This window comes from Trypanosoma brucei, chromosome 8 (genome assembly GCF_000002445.2).
Source record: "Trypanosoma brucei brucei TREU927 chromosome 8, complete sequence".
NCBI classification, from domain to species: Eukaryota; Euglenozoa; class Kinetoplastea; order Trypanosomatida; family Trypanosomatidae; genus Trypanosoma; species Trypanosoma brucei.
In genome coordinates this window covers 992,439-1,015,629 of record NC_007281.1, presented here as the reverse complement: position 1 = coordinate 1,015,629, position 23,191 = coordinate 992,439, and the positions used below count along the sequence as shown (strand labels likewise).

The 23,191-nt window shown below is 46.6% G+C and overlaps 11 protein-coding genes across 11 annotated transcripts, besides 8 other annotated features; all 11 read right to left on the bottom strand.

The window, feature by feature from the left end:
• Positions 1 to 23,191: part of a sequence feature (sequence corresponds to BAC RPCI93-28L1) that runs on past both edges of the window.
• Tb927.8.3400 (hypothetical protein, conserved) lies at positions 744 to 1,637 on the bottom strand (the record flags this gene model as incomplete). The annotated part of the gene is made up of 1 exon (XM_842078.1): positions 744 to 1,637. One exon carries the CDS (start codon positions 1,635 to 1,637, stop codon positions 744 to 746), a length of 894 nt encoding a protein of 297 aa, XP_847171.1.
• Positions 1,676 to 1,796: a microsatellite.
• Positions 2,183 to 2,211: a sequence feature (AT_rich).
• Positions 2,516 to 2,541: a sequence feature (AT_rich).
• Positions 2,638 to 3,420, bottom strand: Tb927.8.3390 (hypothetical protein, conserved; the record flags this gene model as incomplete). Its single annotated transcript, XM_842077.1, has 1 exon — positions 2,638 to 3,420. One exon carries the CDS (start codon positions 3,418 to 3,420, stop codon positions 2,638 to 2,640), a length of 783 nt encoding a protein of 260 aa, XP_847170.1.
• Positions 3,543 to 3,563: a sequence feature (AT_rich).
• On the bottom strand, positions 4,693 to 5,421 carry Tb927.8.3380 (electron transfer protein, putative; the record flags this gene model as incomplete). The annotated part of the gene is made up of 1 exon (XM_842076.1): positions 4,693 to 5,421. The coding sequence occupies one exon, from the start codon at positions 5,419 to 5,421 to the stop codon at positions 4,693 to 4,695; it is 729 nt and encodes a 242-aa protein (XP_847169.1).
• Positions 5,963 to 5,995: a microsatellite.
• Positions 6,032 to 6,652, bottom strand: Tb927.8.3370 (Ran-binding protein, putative; the record flags this gene model as incomplete). Its single annotated transcript, XM_842075.1, has 1 exon — positions 6,032 to 6,652. The coding sequence occupies one exon, from the start codon at positions 6,650 to 6,652 to the stop codon at positions 6,032 to 6,034; it is 621 nt and encodes a 206-aa protein (XP_847168.1).
• Positions 6,760 to 6,794: a microsatellite.
• Tb927.8.3360 (hypothetical protein, conserved) lies at positions 7,279 to 7,677 on the bottom strand (the record flags this gene model as incomplete). Its single annotated transcript, XM_842074.1, has 1 exon — positions 7,279 to 7,677. One exon carries the CDS (start codon positions 7,675 to 7,677, stop codon positions 7,279 to 7,281), a length of 399 nt encoding a protein of 132 aa, XP_847167.1.
• On the bottom strand, positions 8,619 to 11,792 carry Tb927.8.3350 (DNA polymerase theta (helicase domain only), putative; the record flags this gene model as incomplete). The annotated part of the gene is made up of 1 exon (XM_842073.1): positions 8,619 to 11,792. The coding sequence occupies one exon, from the start codon at positions 11,790 to 11,792 to the stop codon at positions 8,619 to 8,621; it is 3,174 nt and encodes a 1,057-aa protein (XP_847166.1).
• Tb927.8.3340 (hypothetical protein, conserved) lies at positions 13,468 to 14,520 on the bottom strand (the record flags this gene model as incomplete). Its single annotated transcript, XM_842072.1, has 1 exon — positions 13,468 to 14,520. The coding sequence occupies one exon, from the start codon at positions 14,518 to 14,520 to the stop codon at positions 13,468 to 13,470; it is 1,053 nt and encodes a 350-aa protein (XP_847165.1).
• Positions 14,581 to 14,606: a microsatellite.
• Tb927.8.3330 (mitochondrial carrier protein, putative) lies at positions 15,634 to 16,656 on the bottom strand (the record flags this gene model as incomplete). Its single annotated transcript, XM_842071.1, has 1 exon — positions 15,634 to 16,656. The coding sequence occupies one exon, from the start codon at positions 16,654 to 16,656 to the stop codon at positions 15,634 to 15,636; it is 1,023 nt and encodes a 340-aa protein (XP_847164.1).
• Tb927.8.3320 (hypothetical protein, conserved) lies at positions 16,933 to 18,342 on the bottom strand (the record flags this gene model as incomplete). The annotated part of the gene is made up of 1 exon (XM_842070.1): positions 16,933 to 18,342. The coding sequence occupies one exon, from the start codon at positions 18,340 to 18,342 to the stop codon at positions 16,933 to 16,935; it is 1,410 nt and encodes a 469-aa protein (XP_847163.1).
• Tb927.8.3310 (acetyltransferase, putative) lies at positions 18,665 to 20,665 on the bottom strand (the record flags this gene model as incomplete). Its single annotated transcript, XM_842069.1, has 1 exon — positions 18,665 to 20,665. The coding sequence occupies one exon, from the start codon at positions 20,663 to 20,665 to the stop codon at positions 18,665 to 18,667; it is 2,001 nt and encodes a 666-aa protein (XP_847162.1).
• Positions 21,076 to 23,151, bottom strand: Tb927.8.3300 (hypothetical protein, conserved; the record flags this gene model as incomplete). Its single annotated transcript, XM_842068.1, has 1 exon — positions 21,076 to 23,151. The coding sequence occupies one exon, from the start codon at positions 23,149 to 23,151 to the stop codon at positions 21,076 to 21,078; it is 2,076 nt and encodes a 691-aa protein (XP_847161.1).

The following is a 23,191-nucleotide window of genomic DNA, read 5'->3' as shown; positions in this document are numbered from 1 at the left end:
CATTTAACATCTCTACTGGTTCCGTTCCCTTCAACGCAGCAGTTGAAATATAAATTGTTTAACCACTGCAGAGTTGCATCCGAAAGGTGTAATGAAACAAAAGCATCATAAAGGAGACCACATGATCCCCGTTCTTCTGCATTCGTTTGTTTCTTTCATTGGAAGCCAAGTGAAGGAAAGTAATGGATGAAGTACAGATGATAAAGGAGGTTCATCAAATAAACCAAATAGCGTTGAAGTGTTTCGGTCAAGAACACTAAAAACAGTAAGAACAAAATAAAATAAGAAAAAAAATGATGTGCGTGCCGGGGTTAGAATTGCAATCGATAAAAAAAGAAATAAATTTGCACATAGACGACCCCCTAAAGGTACGCCGAAGGAAAGGAGGAAATGTGTGGGTGGATGTGGAGGGACCATATGCCAAGTGAGACAAATACGAAAAGGAGAGGAAGGAATAACTACTCCCTTTTCCAAGTGCAGCACCTCCCCTTCCTACAGAAAACTTTCATAACACAGGCTTATGTACAAGAACAAACAAACATAGCAGTGAGGCAGAATGGAAATGATAATAACAATAATACGAAAAAAAACAGGCGTCGTGTTCTCAGTTTCATATTTGCAACGCTGCTAAATAAACAGAGTTGTACATGACAAATATAACCTTGTATTTGCTTCTTACCACTCGGATTCCCCATCCTTCCCACGTCGCGTCACAACACTACAAAACAACAACAACAAAAGCCTCAAACAAGTGAAGCCGCCTCTTCCCGCAGGGGCAAGACTGGCATGACAAGACGCCACCACACTCGCCTCACTCCACACACGGCATTGCAATGTTCCTCCCGCTCTCGTGCACGCTCTTCTTTGCTTCGGCCCCGCTGTTTGTTAAAACTACTCACGTGGCGCCCCATGGTGGACTCTCCGCGACAGAGCCAACACAAATGCACACAGCCAAATATACCAATAACGGCGCAGAAGATCATCATAATCATCGCGAACACCATCCACGCAACTGCCGGCTCCGCTTCATCCACTACAAAGAAACCCACAAACATCAGGCCACCCAAAACACAACCGACTATGGGAACGTAGCAAAGAAACAGAACGAACATCTTGTAATTGCCACGTCCAATACAATTGTTGAGTACAGGGCAGTGGTGGTCAAAGTCAAATGTGCACCGCTCACACGATTCGCAGTGGTATGCCCTATCTGGTTTGAATTGCTTGCAGGCAGTGCAGTAGCGCAGTTGATTATGACGATCCAACTGCCGCACCGTATTGGGATTTTCACCTACACCCTCACCAGACGGGGGAACGAACCCCGGACACTCACCGATATAACGTGGTGGATATTGCCACGGCGACTGTGGGACATAACCAGCTGGCGTGAAGACCGCCCGAAGCAGGGTAAAAATCAAAATGCCAGCCAACACAGCGCCGGTGAACAGACATGAGATGCAAACAGCCAACTTCCATGAAGTGGGATATCGCAAGCATAACCCAATGAAGAATGCCGCATAGGCGCCAAGGAAAGAGAGAATAACAACAACAAGATAAATGGGCCCGCAATAGGAGAGACATAACTTACAGCGATCCTTCCCGTTGGTGGGTGTGAAAGAGTGAATGTTCTGTTGCATGTTGGTAGTGCGCAGTGGTTGCACTACTTATAACTGAAATATATATAGATATATATATATATGTATGTATATTCTCTGTGTCTGTCTATATATGTACGTACGCGCACGTATGTCTATCGATATATATATATATATATATGTGTGTGTGTGTGTATGTGTGCAGACGGTTTTACCCTTATGTATCCACCGGTACGTGTATCAACACGGCACTTAACCTAACCAATGGGATTGGCAAGGACTCACAGAAAAGAACGGGGAAAAGCTGCGATAGCAAAAGGTAAGGGGTTATCCCTTCCCGAGCAAAAATAAATAAAGCAGTCAAGACAGACAACAATGAGGAAAACAAATGGCAGCAACATCATCGAGCTTTATATGAGACTCAATCACTGACGGTTGGCAAAGCATTTAGAAAGCCGCCATAACGTTACGGTTATTTGATCAAACTCTGAGGATCATGGGTTGTTGCAACAGCATTAGGAAATAACAAAAAAAACAGCATGAGCTACACAATCACCTTCCATAACACATACGGAGGCATATGCGGCTATATATATATACATTTATTTATTTATTTGTGTCATGTATTCGTGTTAACCTTTTCGTTTATAACTTTCTCATTTTCATTTTGTTGCTGTCCCTTAAAAGCGGAGAACAGAATAAGCAAAGTAAACAACCTGGACGCAACGCAGCTTCCATCGCTTCGCTTTCCTCGTGCGGGCAATAGTCGCATCGCTATTACTAATATTATTTCGTATCATTATGACCAGACGAAAGAATGTCACGAAGATTTAAAAAGGAATAGAAGATAACCAACCCGAGAGGTGGATAGTGCACGAAAGCAATAAGAAAAATACAGTGTAAACAAACGATGATAAAAGTAAATAAATAAATAAATAATTATAATGGCAGTAGTATTAATAGTAGTAGTACTGAGCAAAATAGAAAAATAAAAACGTTCAAGTGCAACCACGAATATCAAATGACAATTAACTGCATGCACTTAACCGAGGTGCCCATCACCATACGGCATCTGGCACTTCTGCGGCGGCTCTTCTCCATCGTTTTCACGCAATGCCGTCGGCGGGAATTGTCTCAGCACCGATGGTGTTGGTAGTGGAGACGCAACCGTAATGCGTGGTGTTATTAATTCCCGTTGATGTTGTTGAGGTGCTACCATATGATTCCCCGCATGAAACTGTGGTTGGTGCATTTGGGAAAGTGCCATGGAGTTTGCAAGCTGTTGCAATGGTAAAGGTATGGGTAATGAGTTGGAAATTTGAAGCGGTGGTAAAGCAACAGAGCTCATAAGTTGCTGATGGTGCGGAAGCATCATAGAACTCATGAACTGCTGAGACTGCGAAAGTGCTAAAGAGCTCGCCAATTGCTGCAATTGATGAGACCCTAATATGGGATTTACACCTTGAAAGTGAGAGTGTTGAAGTGCTGGGGTTTGTGCGGGATTTGTTGCGTGTCCTCTCTGCCCTACGAGTGTTTGCTGCGTAGCGGTCGCCTCGCGCTGCTTCACCATCATATGATCCGCCAGTTTGTGTGCTTCCATTTCCAAATATTCTTTCTCACCGGGAAGTAAGCGCCACAACCGCAGGCAATACACAGCAAACAACACCAAAGTTAATCCGCAGTAAACTCTCCAGACTGAATTCGCCACAGCTAAATACGTGGAGGCAGCGACTGCGCCAATGAGCAGCGTGAGTTCCACAGCACTTGCAACCGAGCACTTGGCTAACGGAAACAAATCAGATAGGGTCGACGGCATTTTCACCATTTCCTTAAAGTGTTTTTTTTTCCTTATATGTTGTTTTGTGTTGTTGTTTTTTTTTTTCTACCTTTACTTTCCTTGTTCCCTTGATGCGACTTCACTGTGCCATGGGAATGAAACGGACGTTGAAAAAAAATTTAAAAAAAAATGGGAGTTAACAATGACGAAAAGAGCCAATCCAGAACCGGAAAGTGTAGATAGATTTCAAAAAAAGAGAAAACAGCTGGACAGTGCAAATGAAAAAAAAAAAACAACGAACAGCATACAAGGTATAACACACTGGGACTGTTTTGTTCGTTTCAGGTTTTACGGATGAAAGAAAAAGCGTCTTAATATGCGTGCAGAGACACAAGAAACCTCCCCTTTCCCGTTCCAAATTTCTCTCCCCCCCAATATATATATATATATATTGTCGCACAAAGTCACGAATATATTCCACCCCGCTTGCATGGGGAAAATGTCTGAAACCACTAGGAAAGTTATGAGGATCCTCCTCCCCCCCCCCAAAAAAAAAAAGAGATCAGTAGGATGAAAACAGAAGAAATGCGGTAAAGGACGGAGGGAACTATAAATCCCAGAGCCACCAAACCAGATTTCTCCAGATAAGATAAAGCAGATAATGTTTTCTCTTCTCTTTCCCCACACCGCTCCATTCATTCATTTCCACCTGTTCTCTTTTTTTTTTCTTTTCGTCCTATTGCCGTTGTTGGTACTGCTGCCTCTGGTGAGAAGAGATATATTCACAAGTGGCCACAATAACATAAGCACATGCGCACATAAAAGTCGTAAACGCACGCCGTTTCCCATTATTCATTTCCCCCTCGTTTTCTTTTCGGCACCCTGAAACGGAAACTTGGAACAGGAAATATAACACACACAAAAAAAAATCAAAAGAATATACATCCACTATTTCACAATAACATCAACAATATTGCACCTAGGCAAAACTAAGAAATAATCAGTAATGGTGGTAATGATAGTAATGACAGTAATAACGGTGTTATAAGACAGACGTATTTTTAAAACAAACAAACAACACACACGAAAAATTAAAAAGGAATTACCGTTTTTCTCCCCTTTTCTACTCCTAGTTTTATACCTTCACTTACTTCTCGATACGTTTTCCACGCTACCGCACGCACACCTTCATACACATATTTATCCGTATATGCGTGTAAAATATATGCATACAAATCTCTCCATCTCTCTCTCTCTCTCCGTGTATGTGTATGTTTGCATATTTGTGTCTTTAGATAAACACTAACCCAAATTCCCTTTTCATGCGCCTAGTTTCCGCTTCTTGTAGTTTTGTAACGTTTCCTCGATAAGTGCCTTCACCTTTCCCTGATCGAGTTGCATGCCTCTCTCCTGCAGCGCCTCCAACGTGCGGATGAGATGCGTTACATTTCCAGACTCACAAACTGCATCAAGTAACTGAAGAAGCGCCATCACATCCGTCTGCGCCCCGCTCTTCGACTCCAATTGGGCAAGTTGCGCCTCATCATCTGAAGGAACGCCATGAATAACCTTTGTTATGGTTTTATAACGTTCTACGATGTTATCAAGGCGGCTACGGTCGAGGTTAACGTTACGTACGAAGGGTCGAATATACGCGTACTGACGAAAGAAGTGCCGGAGGTCCACAACAAAGTCTTTAATAACTGGAAAGTTAGGCAACGGGCCCACTGTTGTAACTTGCTGTGAAAATGTAATGCACGCAAGACTGTTCACACCGTTGATGTTCATGGCACAACTTCCGCACACGCCCTCGCAACATGAGGCACGAAAAGCCAGTGTGGGATCCTGATGAGCTTTCACTGCGGTGATAAGATCGAGCACCATATAATCATGGTGTTTGTCGTACTCATAACTTTCCACGCGCTGTTTATTAGTTTCCGGGTCAAAGCGAATGAGGCGGAGTATTGCCTTTTTTGAATCTGCAGCAGTGACTGAGGCAGCAGTGCGGCGGATGGACACCTTGTATGGGCTAGTGACTTTACGAAGCATCTTCTCCCTTCTTTTTCTCTTCCCTTTTTTTTTTCCTCTTTAAAGTATTCGGAAGATTTTTATCTTCCTCCTTTTTTTTTATTTATTCCCTTCAATCCTTTCCTCGGTTCCTACTAGTATGAACGAAATGTTAGATTGTTCCTAATGATAACAATAACAATAATAATATGAAGCCTTTAAAGACAGGGCGTGCTTTGACAGTTCTTCGAATGTGCTTTTGTTCTCTTTTCGGCTTAACACAAAAATAGCAAGCAAAATAAAGGGGATCAACGTATGATTCGACCCTACACATTCTCAAGGGCAGAGGGCAATTGAGCGGCATAAAATAAAAAGGAGACGACAAAACAAAATACGCTTTTGTAGTTGTAGTTTTTTTTTTTGAAACTGCAGCCAAATCGTCGCCAACGTAACATTCCATCCATTAATAACAGTTACAATACGGTGGCTACTGCTACTGTGATACCATGATGCGATTTCTGTCTTTGATCACCACAAACGTAACGACAACGACAATGTGTAATCAAACTCCACACACACACACATATATATGTATATATATATATATATTATATATGTGGAAAAATGTATATCCTCTGCATCCGCTTTTCCATCATTCTTCCGGTACAAAAAGACCCCAATCTCTTATGTTGAAGGAAAGAAGAATACGCCGCATTACCGCTGTCACTTCTTCTTCACTACGCAACTTCTGCACGACACGAGCCTCACTGCTCTCGGGATGAATCCACTGAGGTGCCGATATGGAGATTAGCACATCCGTTGATATGGGTGGTTCAAAACGTAACACCGACATAACCACAAGAATATCATTTTCTTTTCCTTTTTCATTTGTGTATTTCGATATATGTTGGTGGCCGCTAATGACACAACCAAATGTGCAGTACCGGCCACTAGCTGCAACGGACCCTGAGGGTGGTTGCGACACAAGGGGATAATCGGTTGGGTGTAATTGATGTTGTGGTTTAAGGTTGTAGCCTTCAGTATTGCAGCCATTGGCCTTTGCAAGGTCGATGAAAAAATAATTTCCGCAATTGTCATTACTAACCTCATGCTCCCTCGCTAAAAGCTCTATGATAATACACATGCCTGTCTCTACTTCTGTGTACACTTCCTGTGTGTCAGGAACCTGTCGCATATCACTTACGTCAACCATAGTCGCCGGGAAAGAGCTTGTAATGGCTCCACCATACAGCTGCACCTCCTTCTCCTGCATTACAGCTACTTAAGCGTATGATGTAATTCGTTAGCAACTCACGTTTGCCTTCTTCACTCCTTTCCACCTCTGGTGTATGTATGTATGTATTTGCAAACGGCCCCGTATATATATATATTTATTTATTTATTTATTTATGTATACGAGTACGTATACGTGTGCCCCCTAATTCCCTAACTGCTTTCGTCCTTCCTTGTCGCCCAGCACTGAAATTGCATAAAAGAAGAGCGTCTCTTGGTTATAATAAATACAATGACAATAATAACGATGAGAGAAGAAAAAGAGAACCAAAGACTGAAGAAGTAAGTGAGAAGGGCCACAACCCTTACATTGGATGAAAATTCTGCGGCAGCTGGTTTATACCGAAATTATGCCATCGGTAGCACTATGTCACGTGTTAAATAATCACTTCGGTGGGGTTGAAAGATGTGAAGCAAAATTAAAACGTCCACTCCCCAATTCCACGCACCCTTTCCAACATTTTGAGAGCAAACACAACGGAAAGAATTATCGCCCAGGATAAGGACACGCACAGAGTTGTATACACACAGTTATACCCACGAAGCAAAGGAAACCCACCAGCAATTATGCGAAAGTTCCTCTCATTCTTACCTCAAGTGTTGCTGCTACATTACCAACCGCCGTCGCGAGATTTTCAAGTATCGCACAATGTCAACCAGGTGGTACAAGAGAATTTGCAAACCGTACGATACAAACAAAAAAATTGCCACAATTTGCACATCCAGAAAGGACAGAGTCATGAGACTGTCGGGTTTCAGCTGCAGAAGCGCATGACGGAGCGGTGGCGGTTGCGGTATGGCACTACGGGCCGCCTCATGAAGGTACAAAATGCATTGATCTAAAGCGATGGAAATGCCAATAGCCACCAATACCGCTAAAGGGACGAGAGCAGCGGCGACACACGAGTGAATACAACAACGCCTAATATCCGGCACACCAGCTGTAATGAAAAGAAGCGACATGACAACTGCAGGGAAAAGGAGGGTAACCGCACCCCACAGCATGACGTCAAATTTTTGTTCGTTACGTTTCTTTTAAAAAAAAAAAATTCTGTTAGGTACAGATCTTTCCCACTCTCTGGGCACCGATACTGAAGCAGCAGCAAGCGCAAGAGAAGGAAAAGAAGAAGAAAAAATATATATTTACAATTATAGTTATCGCAACAATGATGAGTAGAGCAGTGGGCTGAAAGAAATCATGAGGATCAGTTTCAATTCTTCTTTTGAAGAACGAAGAAATGAAAGGGAATGGAATGGAACAAAGTACATACTCAATAACAATAACAATGACAATAAAGGAAACAAAAAAAAGTCATTATGAATGTTTTGAATAAAAAGAGGAATCCCGCGCAGTAGCGACCCTTTACTCTTCAGCTCACCAGGAAACCGCAAAAACGGTAAATTCGAGAGTTGAAAAGGTAGGGAAGGAAAAGATTCCTACGTAAAAACAGAAAGAAAGAGAACGAAGATAAATCGAAGTGACAAGATTTCTGACCGATTGGTGACGCCGAAAAAGCAATAGCTCGTTCAGCCCTCACTTCACAACCTTCCAGCCCTTGTTGCCGTTTGCATGCGCATTGCTCCAAACAAGCATTTTAGACAAAAACAAAACAAGGGGCAATACAAAGTACGTATATATATATATATATAGGACGGCGGGTAACAACCTCATCAACCATGTCCCAACACCCGTAAACAGGGAGTAGGAAATGGGTTAATCGTGGAAGTACGCTAAAGAGGAAACAGACTAAAAAAACGAAGAAAAGTCGGTAGCGCAAACCACCGAGAAAAGAGAAGGAGTAAAATCGAAGCACTGAACCTTGCGCGGTACCAGCCCGGTATTTCACACGGCGTGGCACACCACACCACCTCAAAAAAGAAAAAAAAAGAGGTTTAAAAAATACCTTTCCTGGAAAACACAATGTCCGTCACCACAACGCACGTCTTCAGTAGGTTGAAGATTGGAGGGTTAAATCAGCCAAATCTCCCTTCTTTTCACGGATGTTCTGCTGAACCCACGCATTTGCCTCGCGCAGCACCACAACGGCAGATCGTATGGAAAAATATTTCACCACTTTACTGTCTGGCGGGTTCGCTTCCTTCACGCGCTTGAGTAATTCCGCTGGGGTGCAGGCGGCAACGGCAGCGGGATCTTTAAACCCAGCCCGCCAAAGAGCACGTGCCCGCCCCGGCTGTACGCCTTTAATTTCCATTAATGGTATGATGTCCGGTTTCACACCAAATCCCAGACGCTTCACAAATGATGCCAAAACGGCCTCTAATGAATACCACTCCATAGCACGGCAAAAACTTGTGATGGAGCTGCTGAACATGGAGGCGCTACGTAGTAGGTTCTGAAGCTGTCCGCGATTACATCGGTAGCGCTGCTCAACCTCACCGATAGGAACCTCATTCAGAAGATCCGCAAGCGCAAGGGCGGCGTAAAAACGGCGAGTTGCGAAAGCCCTCCCACCACCATTACCGCCTGCATCACCAAGCCCCATGGCACGTTGATTCACGTAAAATTCGTCGACACCTATCATGCTCGCAATTCGCTGGCGGGTCTCGTTAAGTTGCGAAAGAATGTCCCTGTAGATAGACCAGTCAACGTCGATAGGATCACGAAGAGGGGTAACAAAGTAGCACATGTGCAAATCGTCAGCAAGAATCAGTCCCGATTGCTGCAATTTCTCTAACTCCAAACGCACAATCAAGGCATCTTCGACCCCAAAACATGAGCGCACAGAGCAGGAGCCAAATGGAGACGAGCTTAAAATAGCGTCTCCGTCACCAGTGCCATTGTTTTTCGCATCGCCGTTTTTGGCATTTGTGACATCGCTATCGCCGAGTACATCAGAGTCTTCTCGAGATGCATCCGCTGCTGGCCGCGACAACCGCTGCATCAGACCCCTTTCCACAAGTTTGCTCAAAGCAGACTGTATGATGCCCTCCAGCATTTCTGGCACCGCCACCGATCCTGCGTTCAATCCCTTGTCAATAGGCCCAGGTGCATGGTGAAACAAAATGTTCTCCCCCCACTTGCGTGCGTCGGAAAGGCTCCGAATGAGCCCAATCGCGACAAACTCCAGAAGGGCCCTTTCAACCGTACTCTTTTCCTCCAACAGCTGACTAACACAAGCCTCCACCTCCTGCTGCATCAACTCGCAGCCTCTGTTTCGGTCCTTTCGAGAAAGGAACAAAAACGACTCCCCAAATTCATCTAGACCTGCGCGACCCGCACGCCCACACATCTGCAGGTAGCGAGATTTCGTTAAGAAGTCGACAGCGACAAACGGTGTCTTGAAGATTACGCGTCGCGCTGGAAGGTTGACACCAGCGGCTAGTGTGGAAGTGCAACACAACACGCCAATGGATCGACGGCGAAAGGCAGTCTCAATCAACGTGCGTTCCTCAGCAACCAAGCCCCCATGGTGGAATGCAACACCGTAAGGAACAAGTTGGCTCAGAAGAGAACTCTCTTCGCTGTCGAGAGCACGAAGATCCGCCACAAGGGCCAAAGAGGACGCGTTATACCGCACACCACCCTCTTTGTCAACCTCTTCTTTTCGCGATCGCGCAATGAGACGTGCCGTACTCACCGTCTGCTGTCGACTCGCACAGAATACTAACACCGACGCACCCTTAACCTCCGTTGTCAGAAAGACCAACTGGCTGCTCTCGGAAGTGTGACCGGCTGCAACGAGACTACGACAAACTTCGCGACCATCCTCCAGCACCTCCCCTCCCACAACAGCATACTGACGAAGTGGCACAGGCCGGTAATTTCCAATATAGCAACTGGCCCGTAACCACCTTGCAATATCTGGCAGATTCGGTATCGTAGCACTCATGCCAATAATTTGCACTTTGTGCCGCAAGCATAACAATTTCGTCAGTAGTAGCTCCAGCGTTGCACCTCGAGAAGTTTCTCCAAGCATGTGAAGTTCATCCACCACAATTGTACCAATTCTTCCAATTGTATTTTCCTCTAGCATATGATTGACCAACGAGTTTGCCTTTTCAATTGTGCATACAAACACAGCCTTGGATACTGGTAAGGGAAACCTTCCGCGCGTACTATAGTGACCATCGACGGTAAACCCCAACACATCACCTAGAGGAATCATAGCGTCTGTCTTCTCCTCCGCCAGCGATACAAAGGGAAGAACAAATAAACACGATTGTCCCCTATTGATAAGGCAACGAAGCAAGGAAATTTCGGCCACAAGAGTTTTACCACCACTGGTTGGAAGGCTGTACACCAAACTGCCACCAGCACGAATGTCATCGCGCATTAGAACTTCGTGCTGCCAATTGTACAACTTCTTGATACCACGTCTCGTCGCGTAGAAATCCTTTACAGACACGGGAAGATCGTAGAAGAAATCGGGGTCGTCTACCGAGGGACGAGGTAAAGCTGACGCCGACGTTCCCGACGGAACATTATCGTTAATGACGGGTGTACCAAAGGGAACATGGCCGTACACATTCCCATAGTCAAGACCGGTTGATATTTGAGAAACTTCTGAGTTCAAACTAGGGACGGTCAGAGTGCAAGTGGGCACCGCGCTGACGCTTGAAAACGGCTCACAAGTGTTTCCATTGGGTGTTCCAGGGGTTAATATAACATCTGTAGAAAGTCTCATGTCCTCCTCCGCTTCACGCTGAAGTTCCTCCTGGCTTACGGGGGGCATATCATCTTCATCCCCATCGCAAAAATCACGGGGTGGTGCGTCTCCTTCTGTAGACGTGGGAACTGCATGTGGATGCGCCGTTAAATCCGCCGCCCCTTCCCGCATAAATTGTGACCACGGCCCCACCTCACTAAATTGCGACGAGGGCATTATTACGGCACCCACTCCTGAAAGGCCACTCGCTGAGTTGTTCTGTGGCAACTCCTCACGGCCCCGTTTCACACGTTGCAATGCTGGAGCGGCTGCTGATTGCAATGTTCTCTCCGGCACCGATGTCACTGCTCGGGAAGATGCACGACTCTTATCGTTGTCATTACCGGTGACGATGTTGGCGTTTGTTCGCGTCAGTTGTACGGAAGAAGAATTACCTCCCTGCAATTGCTGAGGCGGATTGAATGTCTTTAAGCGCACCACCGTCTTGCGCATCGGTTGTTACCTTCCCTTCCTTCTCTTTCTCTTCAACAAATTTATGCCGGAAATAGTGTACCACCGTTTTTTTTTAAATGTTTGCCTAGGAGGGTGGGTGGGTTAGGTTGCCACAAATGTTATATCCAAATCTAATATGAGTTGCACAACCGCTGGTTCCACAGCTCAAATGACTTGGAGCGCACGTACACATGCAAATAAAACACAAGAAATAGAAGAATTATAACTGAACTTTTCAACATTGCTATTTTTTTGGCTCTTGCGTTCCGAAAAAAGTGAAGCACATCAACATACACGCATGGTTTTTGTATGTATTTTTTCGGGGGCGGTTCACTGCACTTCGCGACTGGCTTCACACAAACACACATACGCCTCGCCTCATCAACTCCTTTCCCAAAAATACGGCCTCCCCACTAGCCTTTCTTCCGCATCAATACATACAATAACTTGGCCATCATCAATGAAACGAAAATAGTAACAATAATAACGATAATGATAGCAGCGACAACAGAATGGAGTCGCAGGCAAGGGAAATGCCGGGGTTTTATACCTGTCCAATAAATATCAAACTAAAGGTCGACAAAAATACGGAAAACAGGCACCGACAGCACTGGTATATTATGAACATGCGTGAGCAGCTTTTGGGGGCATGCGCCCGATAGCGATATAACCATTTTCAAAGCACTCATTCACGGGATAATTCTTCTTTTATTCTTTATTTTTTGAATGGGGTGTTTGTGTATATGTCCTGGACGACACGTCACGACAGGAGAAAATATGCCCATTCAGTTGAAAATATTTGTGAGCATAGATGCGTGGAAAAGTTTCACCATGCGATGAGCATCATATGAAATGATCCCTAAAAGTCGACAAAATGGTGGGCAGCCGCAGAACGTGGGAATGCGAATGAGGAACAACATAAGGCGCGAAATATATATACGTACATATAAAAAAAAAATAGAAAATAGAAATGTTTCCTGCGGCTTCACTTCGCTTATTCACGGCTACTTTAGGAAAGGCATTTGACACGTGGAATTACTCCTCCTATTTAACCGTTTCCTATTCCCCTCGTTGAGTGGTGGAAGAGTACACTTACTTGTTTTTATCATTATCTACACCGCTAATTAAAATTCCGTCACAGAGGTCATTAATTATCACATGGTTGGAAAAAAAAAGAATCGGCACCTCGCCTTGCAGTGGAGAATCCTCTACAAATGAAAACGCACCAAAATATTTAAGCATCAATTGCGTATACAAAAACGTAAATAGTCATATATAAACGCACCTCCATACGACTATACTCAAAAATGCACCGCAGTTGTAAGTAGTGGTAGCGCATGAAAAGAACTGAGGGAAAGTAATCAACCACGTGAAGAGGCCGGCAGACACAAGTATAAGTTAAAAAGAATATTGTCGGGTCGTTGAAGCAACACAACGAAAAAAAAAGCCTATGCCCACATTAACTCCCATATTCATGCGCTCCTGGTAATTAACACATCGATCATCAGGTAAATACACGCGGATGGTTACGACCCATCACGTTCTCTCCACGCCTTTCACGCGACATTCCCTCACATTCATCCAACCACAAACTTCCCCCGTCTCCTTATTTATTATTTCCCAGTCACATTCGCCCCCTTCCTTACCAACTCCTCATATATTTATATTGCGAGATTCACTCGGAACCCACGCACCGGGGCCTCTTACGGTCCTTCAGTTTTTCCTCCATCTCTCCCCCATGCGACAGCCCATTTCCCACTTCTGCTGTTGCAACATCACCACTCACTCTCGCTGATACGTCACTATTCAGAAGTTCTTCAATGCACACCGACTCAACAGCCTTCATCACACTCCTTTTGATATCCGTTGCATCTCTCACCTCCTTTGGGACGCAGTGTTCCCACGCAAACGACATGATGGAAGGTGCTGTGCGACGGCCGTCATAAACAAAACGCTCACCAGCACTGTTGAACGCCACAATTTGGGGAACCGTCACTTCTTCTCCCTCCTGAGCCCTCGGAAAGACTTCCTCCGGCAAATCATTTTCGTCAACGTCACAACACATGTAAGTGAAGGTCTGCTCAGTGCCGTGACGTTGTAGCTCCCGCCGCAAGGCACCAACAGAGGCGTCTAGCAGAAGCATCATATGGGGACACATTGAACAGCGGTGACTCCAAAATATGCAGAGGGCGCCGCCGGGCTGTTGATGCTTGAGTCGCTCTATTGTACTCGTCACAGCACAGAGACCATGACGAAGTGTGATTCCCTCAACTGGCTGAAAGTGGTCATCTGAGGGAGGTGCAGCGCCTTGAAGTGCTTTTGCAACGGTGCCGCGTGCAACACCGCTGAGAAACTCCTCAACGTCTGCCACAGATGTTCCCGGAGTAAAATCTAATACAAAGGAGCGGTTTTCTTTCATCTCAAGGAGCATAACCATTGGCACACGACCATAAACAGCAGTGCATTCCTCTAATTTTTTTATGTTATTTTCATTCGTGAAGCATACGCGCGTCGTGTGCATCAACGAGTTCAAAGGAAACAGAAACTCCGTTTCATCCTTTGCACTAACAAGGCTGGCACATGCCTCATCAACGAGGGCGCAAATACCCGAAGCTTCCTCTGGTGTAGCGGCAGCAACTCCAAGACAGCGGGCATCGTTCAACTCATCACATAACTCTGCAGTAAACTCAACCCATGCGCTCTTCACATCAATTCCGTGTCCCTCCATCTGTTCCACCACTCTCCTTCCTTTTCCCTTGCGTTGCTGACAGCTGCACGGCCGCGTCAGTTATTGTTATTATTATTATTATTGTTGCAGTTGTTGTGATTAGTGACGATATGGTTTTTTCACCCCTTTATCCTTCCTTCGCTCCCACAAGCCGTAATACTTATTCCAATTTGAAAAATTTTTTCACCTCCGGCGCCACAGCTTCTTCTCAAGAACGAAAAGGTGAGTTCGCCCTCCACATGAATGCATAAAGAAAGAAAAATGTGATTGAAAAAGAAAGGGGAAGGAGAAAAAGCGGGATGTCTCAGTGCTGTTGGCGGTGACCGTCACGATCATTGCAATAAACCGGTAAAATTATACGAGTTTCCAAACACAAGTAACAGAGGTATTCGCGGACATTCCCTCTCTTACTTTAGTACTCGCTACCGAAATGAATAAACGGTTTAACAAATGGATAAGTATTATTGTACAAAACATGACCATCCTGCCAATAGGAAGAGGGGATGATTTGGATGTTATCACAGCGCACAAGAAGCTTTTACCCGTTTATTGTTCTCAAGTTCCTATCAACCCGCACGACCGCACACGTACAGATATATACATGTACAAATATTTACGTATTTATCATTATTAATATACGTTTAAAATAACAACAATAATAAGGCGCGCATCAACGTTAGCGGTCTGCTATTAATGCCAACGTTTAAATACAGTGGCACTGACGATGATAAGTTGAACGGCATCGGCACGTCCCCTCCTTTCTCTTGCCGTACCCTTTTTTCGTCTCCAGTTCTGTTCCTTCTCTCAAGAGAAATTTTTTTTTGTGTCCTCCTCAGCACCCGTCAATCAAAGGGCCGAATAGATGAAAGAATAAAATATGAAAGTGAATGTGGGTAAATCCACAGAAGGTAAGGTGTAATTTAGAGATTAAACTGTGTGAAAATAGTCATTACGAGAAAAAAAATTTAATAGTAATAATGGTATTGAAACATAAATGTAAACATACACATGTATATACCACAACTCCTAATTATTAACACCGCTTTTGACTTCCTTTTTCCACGCACCTAAAATGTTCTATTTACCCATACTAATTCATCCTTCATCCCCGTCCTACATGCAAGTGGTGAAAAGCTCAAAGAGTGGAAAGTAGACAGCCATGTTACTGGTCACCCAAAGCACACGTGTGGCCGAGCCTCGAACAAAGGCACGCGCACCTCCCCGCCTGTAAGCATCACGGGCAACAGCAGAAATGGTTATATTGGGATCTGCAGCAGCGGCAACAACTGTTCGTGTCCTCATAACATCAAGTGGAACAGTGACAGTCGAAGCGATTAGAGCACTAAATCCACCGCTTAGGACTGTGCGCAAAAAGGTCTGTGCGTAAGAATACCACCGCGACATCGGGCCCACACCGGAGGCAGATTGCTCATCTGACTTTTGATTCTTCAGCAGCTGAGTAGTCCAGGGCCGAAGGCTTTCATATACAATCCACTGCGTGGCGCTGTAGGGAATATCGTGCAAAAGCGTCTGTGACAGCACCATCCTACGAAAACCGTGAAGTCCATGCATCCGCATCTGACGAAAAGCAGCCGCGGTGTTTAACACCACTCCCGCCTGCAATCGCATCTTCATAGTTTCCATTGGCACGCGCAAGACGCAGCCAGCGAGTTCAGCGGCACAAGCAGCACCTATAGTTCCTCCTAAAAACACCCAATAACTGTGAGGACTGGCAGTGCCATCGGGAAGTAATGCACCACTAGCGGCAGCATATGTTGTCATGTACAGGGACTGGTATGGAACACTAAAGAGTAACTTGACGGGCAATCCACCATATAAATACCTAGGCCCCCATTTGCCACGATACTCTCGATGCAACGAACGCAATGTTTTCCCCACTGAATGCTGTATCCGGCATTTAGTCGTGTCTATGGGATGCAGCAGCGACTTGGTAGCAAATGTCGCGCAGGAGGATGCAAGAGCGACAGAAGTATGGGTCGGCTTTGTGTCTTTTTCCTTCTTTATGGTGCGAGACATTTGCGCGGAGCCGAACAGGAAGGTGAGTCCACTTTCGTGCTGTATAAACCTGGGTGCTGTAACTAAGAATAAAAGGAAAAGATTTCTCAGTTTGCGCATGCAACAATTAAAGAGGGGGATAACACACGGAAAGTCGCGAACAACAGAAACTCCGCACACATACACAGATATGTGTAATCAAATGACGATTGAAGAAAGTTAGGGAAGTTAAACGTAATGTCAACCCACAGAACTCATACCCCACATAAGCCGTATCACCCACAATGGGGCGCATGTGGGCCTCCGTTACGGAGCCTGGCCCACGAGGTACCGGTGGTAGTAACACTTCAATAAACAATCCGATGTCACTTAACGTCAGGCCCCAAACCAACATCCCTACTCTTCAATTTCATTCATACGCTTCTGCATCCTCTCCATTTCTTCCGCGCGCCGAACGCTGTCCTGCGTAATGCGTTGAAACCGTGAACCTCCACCAAACTGTGAAGCCATCAAAGCAGCAAAGTCACGGAATGATTGTTGAGAAAAAGCGGACAAAGGCTTCACCGCCTCCTTTTCCTTCGCCAGATCCTTTAGTTCACCTGCATCATCAAAGTCACCAGCGCGGTACACAACCACGCGACTCTCCCGCACCTGATCCCCCTTCCGCCTTTGTCGCGCCTTATCGTTCTCATCGTTCAGCATCCGAAGCATCTCCATTTCCTCATCCGCACGGTACTGCTTCACATCCTTAGAGAGGTTAGAAAGGCGAGCAGGGTCAACAACTCCATACACGCCTTGTTGTTTTGCAAGCTCCATAGCTGGCGGAGTGTCACGATATCGCGTGGAGTAATCTGGTGGTGGCTCCAGATTTGGTGGTTGCGAAAACACCATGTTGAGATATGCAGCCGCGTCAGTCCCTATCTTTTCCACATCCTGACGTGTGAAGTAACCACGAAAGAACGCAATGATTACCACTATTGCTGAACCCGTAAACATCGCCACACCAAAGAGATGTATGAATTTTTGACGATGTTCGCTACGACGCATTTCAGTTTCATGATCGATAGCCTGCCTTGCGTTATCCATATACCGTCGGTAGTACTGCCGACTCTTCTTGCGGTGTACGGTTGAGTCGATATACTCTAGTAACACTTCAGCCGCAATAACAGTTTCCTGTTGATGAGCGTTGTTCCGCTGACCGTATGCTTTTGCCCAATACTCTTCCACCGCGGGTGCCGTCAATGTCGGAAGCTCCTCTTCTTTAATTCCAAGAACCTTGGCGGCACCTTTCGCATCCATCCACTTGTCAAGCTCGTCGACAGTGAGATGGTCATCTGGTGTGGTGTTTTGTTTCCGCTTTAGAGGGCCCGTTACGAGCTGGAAGGCGTAGTTGGCGTACACGGGATCCCACGGTTGGTTAGACCCACTTGGGCCTTTTGGTAGATCTTTCGAAGTGTAACGACCGGGTTTGTACATGTCACCCATTTTGAAGAACCCGCTGCGCCGCCTCGAAGGAGTTGCTGTTGAGCCGCAGCGGCGGGACGCCGACCCAACCAGCGGGGAACCGGCCTTCAAACCTGTGGAGGAGGCACCAAACCTCCACATAACTTCAAGGGAGCCTAGGCTTCTTTTTTTTTTTTTTTGCGTTACTGAACTATACCTCGTGTACCCAAAACACTGGCTTGCCCTCAATGTACGGCCTGTACTGTACTGCCCTATCCGGATGGAGATATTCGTGGTGTACAAATAGAGGACACCGAGGAGGGGAGAAATAAAGGCAAAGTTTATATGTCGTGTAGGAAGCATGAGGGAGCGGGAAAAACGGCAAGCCACTACACAAAGAAGTTTGCAGGTTACGGCGGCCAAAGGAACCCCATCAGCGGGAGCGCTCCCAAACCCTCAGGGGCCACCGAAGTAGTTAAGGAAAAATTCCGCGTTCCAACAAGAGATGCCCGCGGCTTTCTGGACAGCGCCGGTACCGATCGGTCTGCATGCAACACGAGGCAATAACCCCCTCCCTCCTCGTTATTGCGCTCTGACAATATTGAGAGAAAAAGCGGCACGTGTGTATTCATGAGGGACGAGCGCGCAGCTCACTGCGCTGAAGCAGTAAACCACGATCGTTCACTCATTTACCGAACATAAATCCCTTCAGCATAGAAATGAAGCCGCCATTATCATTATCGTCATCCTGCTCCACTTGCTCCTCCGTTATAGTGCTTCCTTTATCTGCAGTGAGCTGTTTCACCATGTATGTGTCCTCTAACTTATAGCCAAGCTTTGCGTAGTAACGCCGGACACCCACACCGGCAATAACTGCAATTTTCATGAACCCACGCTCGATGGCAATTCGTTCTGCCTCCCGCATTAGTTGTGTGCCCACACCCATATGCTGAGCTTCATTACCCGAATTGGGCCGCGATACAGCAATCAACTTACCATAAGTATGCAGTTCACGAATCAGTGCGCAGCCCTCCAGTGCCTTCACGAGCGAATTCGATTCGCCACTGTCATCACGCAGGCGAAGGCGCAGATGACCGTAAAGAATTGTCTGTTCCATGTTCTCCACGGAAAGGTAAAACTCCGTTCCTCCACTGGCGCGAAACTCATTAACAAACACTTTTGTCTGATTTCTGTCCACAGGCGCCCCTTTGCACTCACGCTCGCGGATATCTTTGCACCGGATACCCTTAGCCTTCATTTCCGCCTCAATAACTTGCCGAAGATTACACCGCCGCTCGCCACCCATGATGTATGTCGTCGGTATGTCTCGAATGATACGATTCAATCGGATCCGCCTGGGGCAATTCTCCATGATGTACACCAGAAGCTTCACCATCCAAGAACCACCGTCCAGCTCTGCGTATGGTTTGTACTTACCCGTACGATACCAGTCCTCGATCTTTGTGTACGGGACCGTCGCCGTTGGGTACACCTTCCATTGATCAACCTGGAAATTTTCATTGTCCTCCGAGAATAAATACTCAAACATCTCATGATCCTTCGAGTAGCTGCTCCCTGGTAGGTCAGGCATCCAGTGAGCATCAACTTTGAATCCCGCGTCAAGGAGCCGCTTGATGGCTACGATGGTTTTGGAAGTTGGGCAGTCACGGTTAACGATAGTGAGAATGTCATCGTCCAAGTGTTGTATGCCGACCTGAACACGAGTGACACCAAGGGATCGGAATCGTCTCAACTCGGATAAATTTATATAATCAGGCCGGGTCTCGATCGTCACGCCAATTATTCGGCACCGCGCATCTTCATTAGCTGTTATTTCCTGCTCCAAAGTACCAATAGGCCGCAAGGGAGTGGAGTCATAATATGTGTTCGCCGCGTAGAAGTTTCCGGTTATAAACTCCTCCACATACTTTTTGGGGTAAAAGGAAAACGTCCCGCCCAGGATAATGAGCTCAATTTTATCAACTACATGGCCATTGTTTTCCAGAGCACTGGCGCGATCATAGAACTGCCTGATAGGATCCCAACCGTTACGGTACCCCCGAAGAACACCAGGCTCTTTCAGGAGATAGGAGCGGGCGATACCTGGCTGATTTGGGCAGTAGTGACAGTCCTTTGGACATGAAAACTGGCCGGGTCCCATAAACACCGTTACAACAAGTACACCACTATGCGATTTGCCGCGTTTACGCAAGAGAAGCTCTTCCACAGCCGCAGATTCCTGCACTTCACCCGCACGCACTAACTGCCGATACGCCGCCGTAAGTTCTGACTTCCGCGCCGTGTCTTTAAAGCCCACGAGCCGCGACGCCTTTACGCGAAGGTGCTCCAGTTGGTTCTTGTTTGTGATACCCGCAGCTTTCCTCACCAAAACTCGCACTGCGTCAAGCAATGCTTTTTGACGCTCCTTCGGTAAATCGCCGAAGTCCTCATGTCCGTTCATCAACTCTTCCACTTCCTTCGCTTCGTCCGGCTCTTCATACTCGCCCAGTTGAAGGTGGAAACCTTCTTGCATGGACCGACCGGAGAAACGCGCCTCTCTTAGTGAAAGGTGTGGGGTGTGTTGGTCCTGCTCTTCCATACTATCGAAGTTTCGCTGTGCATTTTCCTCTCGCCCAGTGTTGAGGTCGTCGTGTCCACCTTCATCACGAGGGCGCTTTAGCGACATTCTTCTACGGTGTTCAAAAGGCCACAAGATAGCCTTACCTAAGCGTGGAACGTAATTCAGTGCAAGAAGAATTAGATGGAATTCAGCAGCTGCAAAGGTATCCTCGGCCAAAAGATATAATGGGTGGAGAGGGGAAAGGGGAGTGGAATATGCAGACGCACAAGCACACACAACCACAGGAGGAGGAAAAGGTCGAGACAAGAGCCCTCCTTAAAAAGATATGAAAACCTGCCTTCCGACGTACTCCAGAAAGTGCGTTGGAGTTATCTGCCTCTCAGGACACCGCGCGCGCTTTTCATTCACAACTCCTCTCCCCTAACCTATGCTGCGTCCCCAAAATTAGTTTGTTAAGCGAATGTAAACAATGCCTCACGGAAATGGTGACTACCAAACGATTTAATACTCGCTAATTATCCGCTGAGTCTCGATTGAGCCTCCACAACACCCTCCAAAGTGTTACTATCGAGACGTTTGCCCCGCTTCGTCCATAGCGGGGCGGCGAACTCGTATTGGTCCTCCAGTAATCTCGGTTCAGCATCAACCAAATCCCGCGTCTTCCGCTTCCTCACCAATTTTGTCATATATGTCTGCATACGCCCTGGTGGCTCACTGCTCACAATATGCCGAAACAATTCCCTATCGCCGGCTATTAAAGCTGCTTTGGCACAGCCCATGCGGACTGGTGCTGAAGCGACCGGTAGCAGCCTCTGAATCGTGAGAGAAATATCTGGGTCGTGCAGCTGAGCGAGGTACTGCACATGCATGCCAAGGCGCTCGGCCACTGTGTATTCCGGGTTTGGTATTTCCCTCGTACCCGGATACAACTTTGTCGGTTCTGGTTGTTGCGACGCAAGCAGCAGATCAGCCAGACGCTGCCTCATACCACGAACACCAAGGAAGTCTTTAATATGCCCAGACCATTGCATCACGTACAGTAATGCCATCGCCGCATCTACGGGGATGTCAGAAGCAAACTCTGTGCCAAACAGGCGGTTAAACCGTCGCAGAAGTCCTCCACCACCGCTCATTCGTTCATTAGTCGGCCACACGACACGAACGAAAACCGGGATGCGCATCTTCGGTAACACCTGGGAGTCCTTCCACATGAACTTGAAAGCTTCCGGATCCTGCGGCGGGAGCTTCACCTCTGATGATAAATGTACTTGCACAAACAGGAGCGCCTTGGAGTATATGCAGCGGTAGAGCGATGTAGCAACGCCGGGTCCAGCGATTGTCGGTATCATGTGCTCAGCGTGCAAATCCACAACAGTTCGCATATGCGGGATGGCAAACAACAGCGGACAGAGGTCGACATGCTCCATCAGCTTCTCGGGATCGTCGTGCTCGCCTAGAAAAAACTCCTGTTGGTTGGGAAACTCACGGATGGGTGCGAACGCGAATTGAGCGTTCCGTGCGTCGTACGCCATGTATCGTAGGATATCTCCCTCTCCAGCTGGTAGCCTCTGAAGTTCTAGCATTCGAACCGCGGTTGCGTGGCGTTCCATAAACTCGTCATGGTGCCAGTCCCTATGTAACGCCGCCATGGAAGCAAACTCCGCCAGTACCCGCCGCACAGATGCGGCAGTTCCCTTAACAGGAAGCCACATAGCAGGTGGAATGTCATTGCTGAGTTGAATGTAGACAACAGGTTGCTGCTGTTTCGGGTTAACATATAGTTTTGACGGACACGTACCGACAGATGTCGGAATCTGGGCGCGACCGGGAAATGCATAGGAATCGCAGAAGTGGACGTACTCCCGGCGGGTGTCCCCTAAACACAGCAATGTGCGTTGTTCATGGGTGTATGTTGCCGTACTTGGGAATCGATATGGTCCGACGTGGTAGTCAGCCTCATCAAGCAGGTTGAACGGAATCCATACGTACGGATCCACGCCATCCCTGACATCAGTACCAGCTTCAGCAGACCGTTGGGTGGTATCACATCCGTCAATGTGAAGATTCTCTGTGGAAGAAATGTAATGACTGGGCTCGATATCACTTACCAACGCGGCATCATCCATATTGTCTTCGCTATTCGTTCGATAAAACAAATCTTTACATAGTCGATAAAACCAAGCAGGTGGTTTATTGTCTTCGGATCCCTCAAACACGCCCCACAGCTTTCCATTCTTATGCGCGCAAGCAACAGGTCCTTCTTCCTCTTCGTTCTCCAACATCTGCTCCATGTGACCAGCCGAAGAAGATGACGGTTCAACATTTGGGACCATTGGGTTGTAGCGAGCAGGTGGGTCCACCACATCCATCGTCGAGTAAGTTCTCGTGACATCATGCAGAGGCACTGTCTCGACAGGGCTCAAAAGTGAACTTAAAAACGGGGAGCACCCGCTCTCATCACTGCATTGCAGCGTCATCTCGCATTGCACCTCAGCCGGTGTGGACTCTTTACCAGCCCCACCAGTTCTTGTGTCGGTACAATGAAGCGAGCGACACAACGTAGAAGCAGTGGTTACAAATAACCGCCTCATGTTACCCCTCTGGACCCAACTACAGCAAAAAATGAAATCA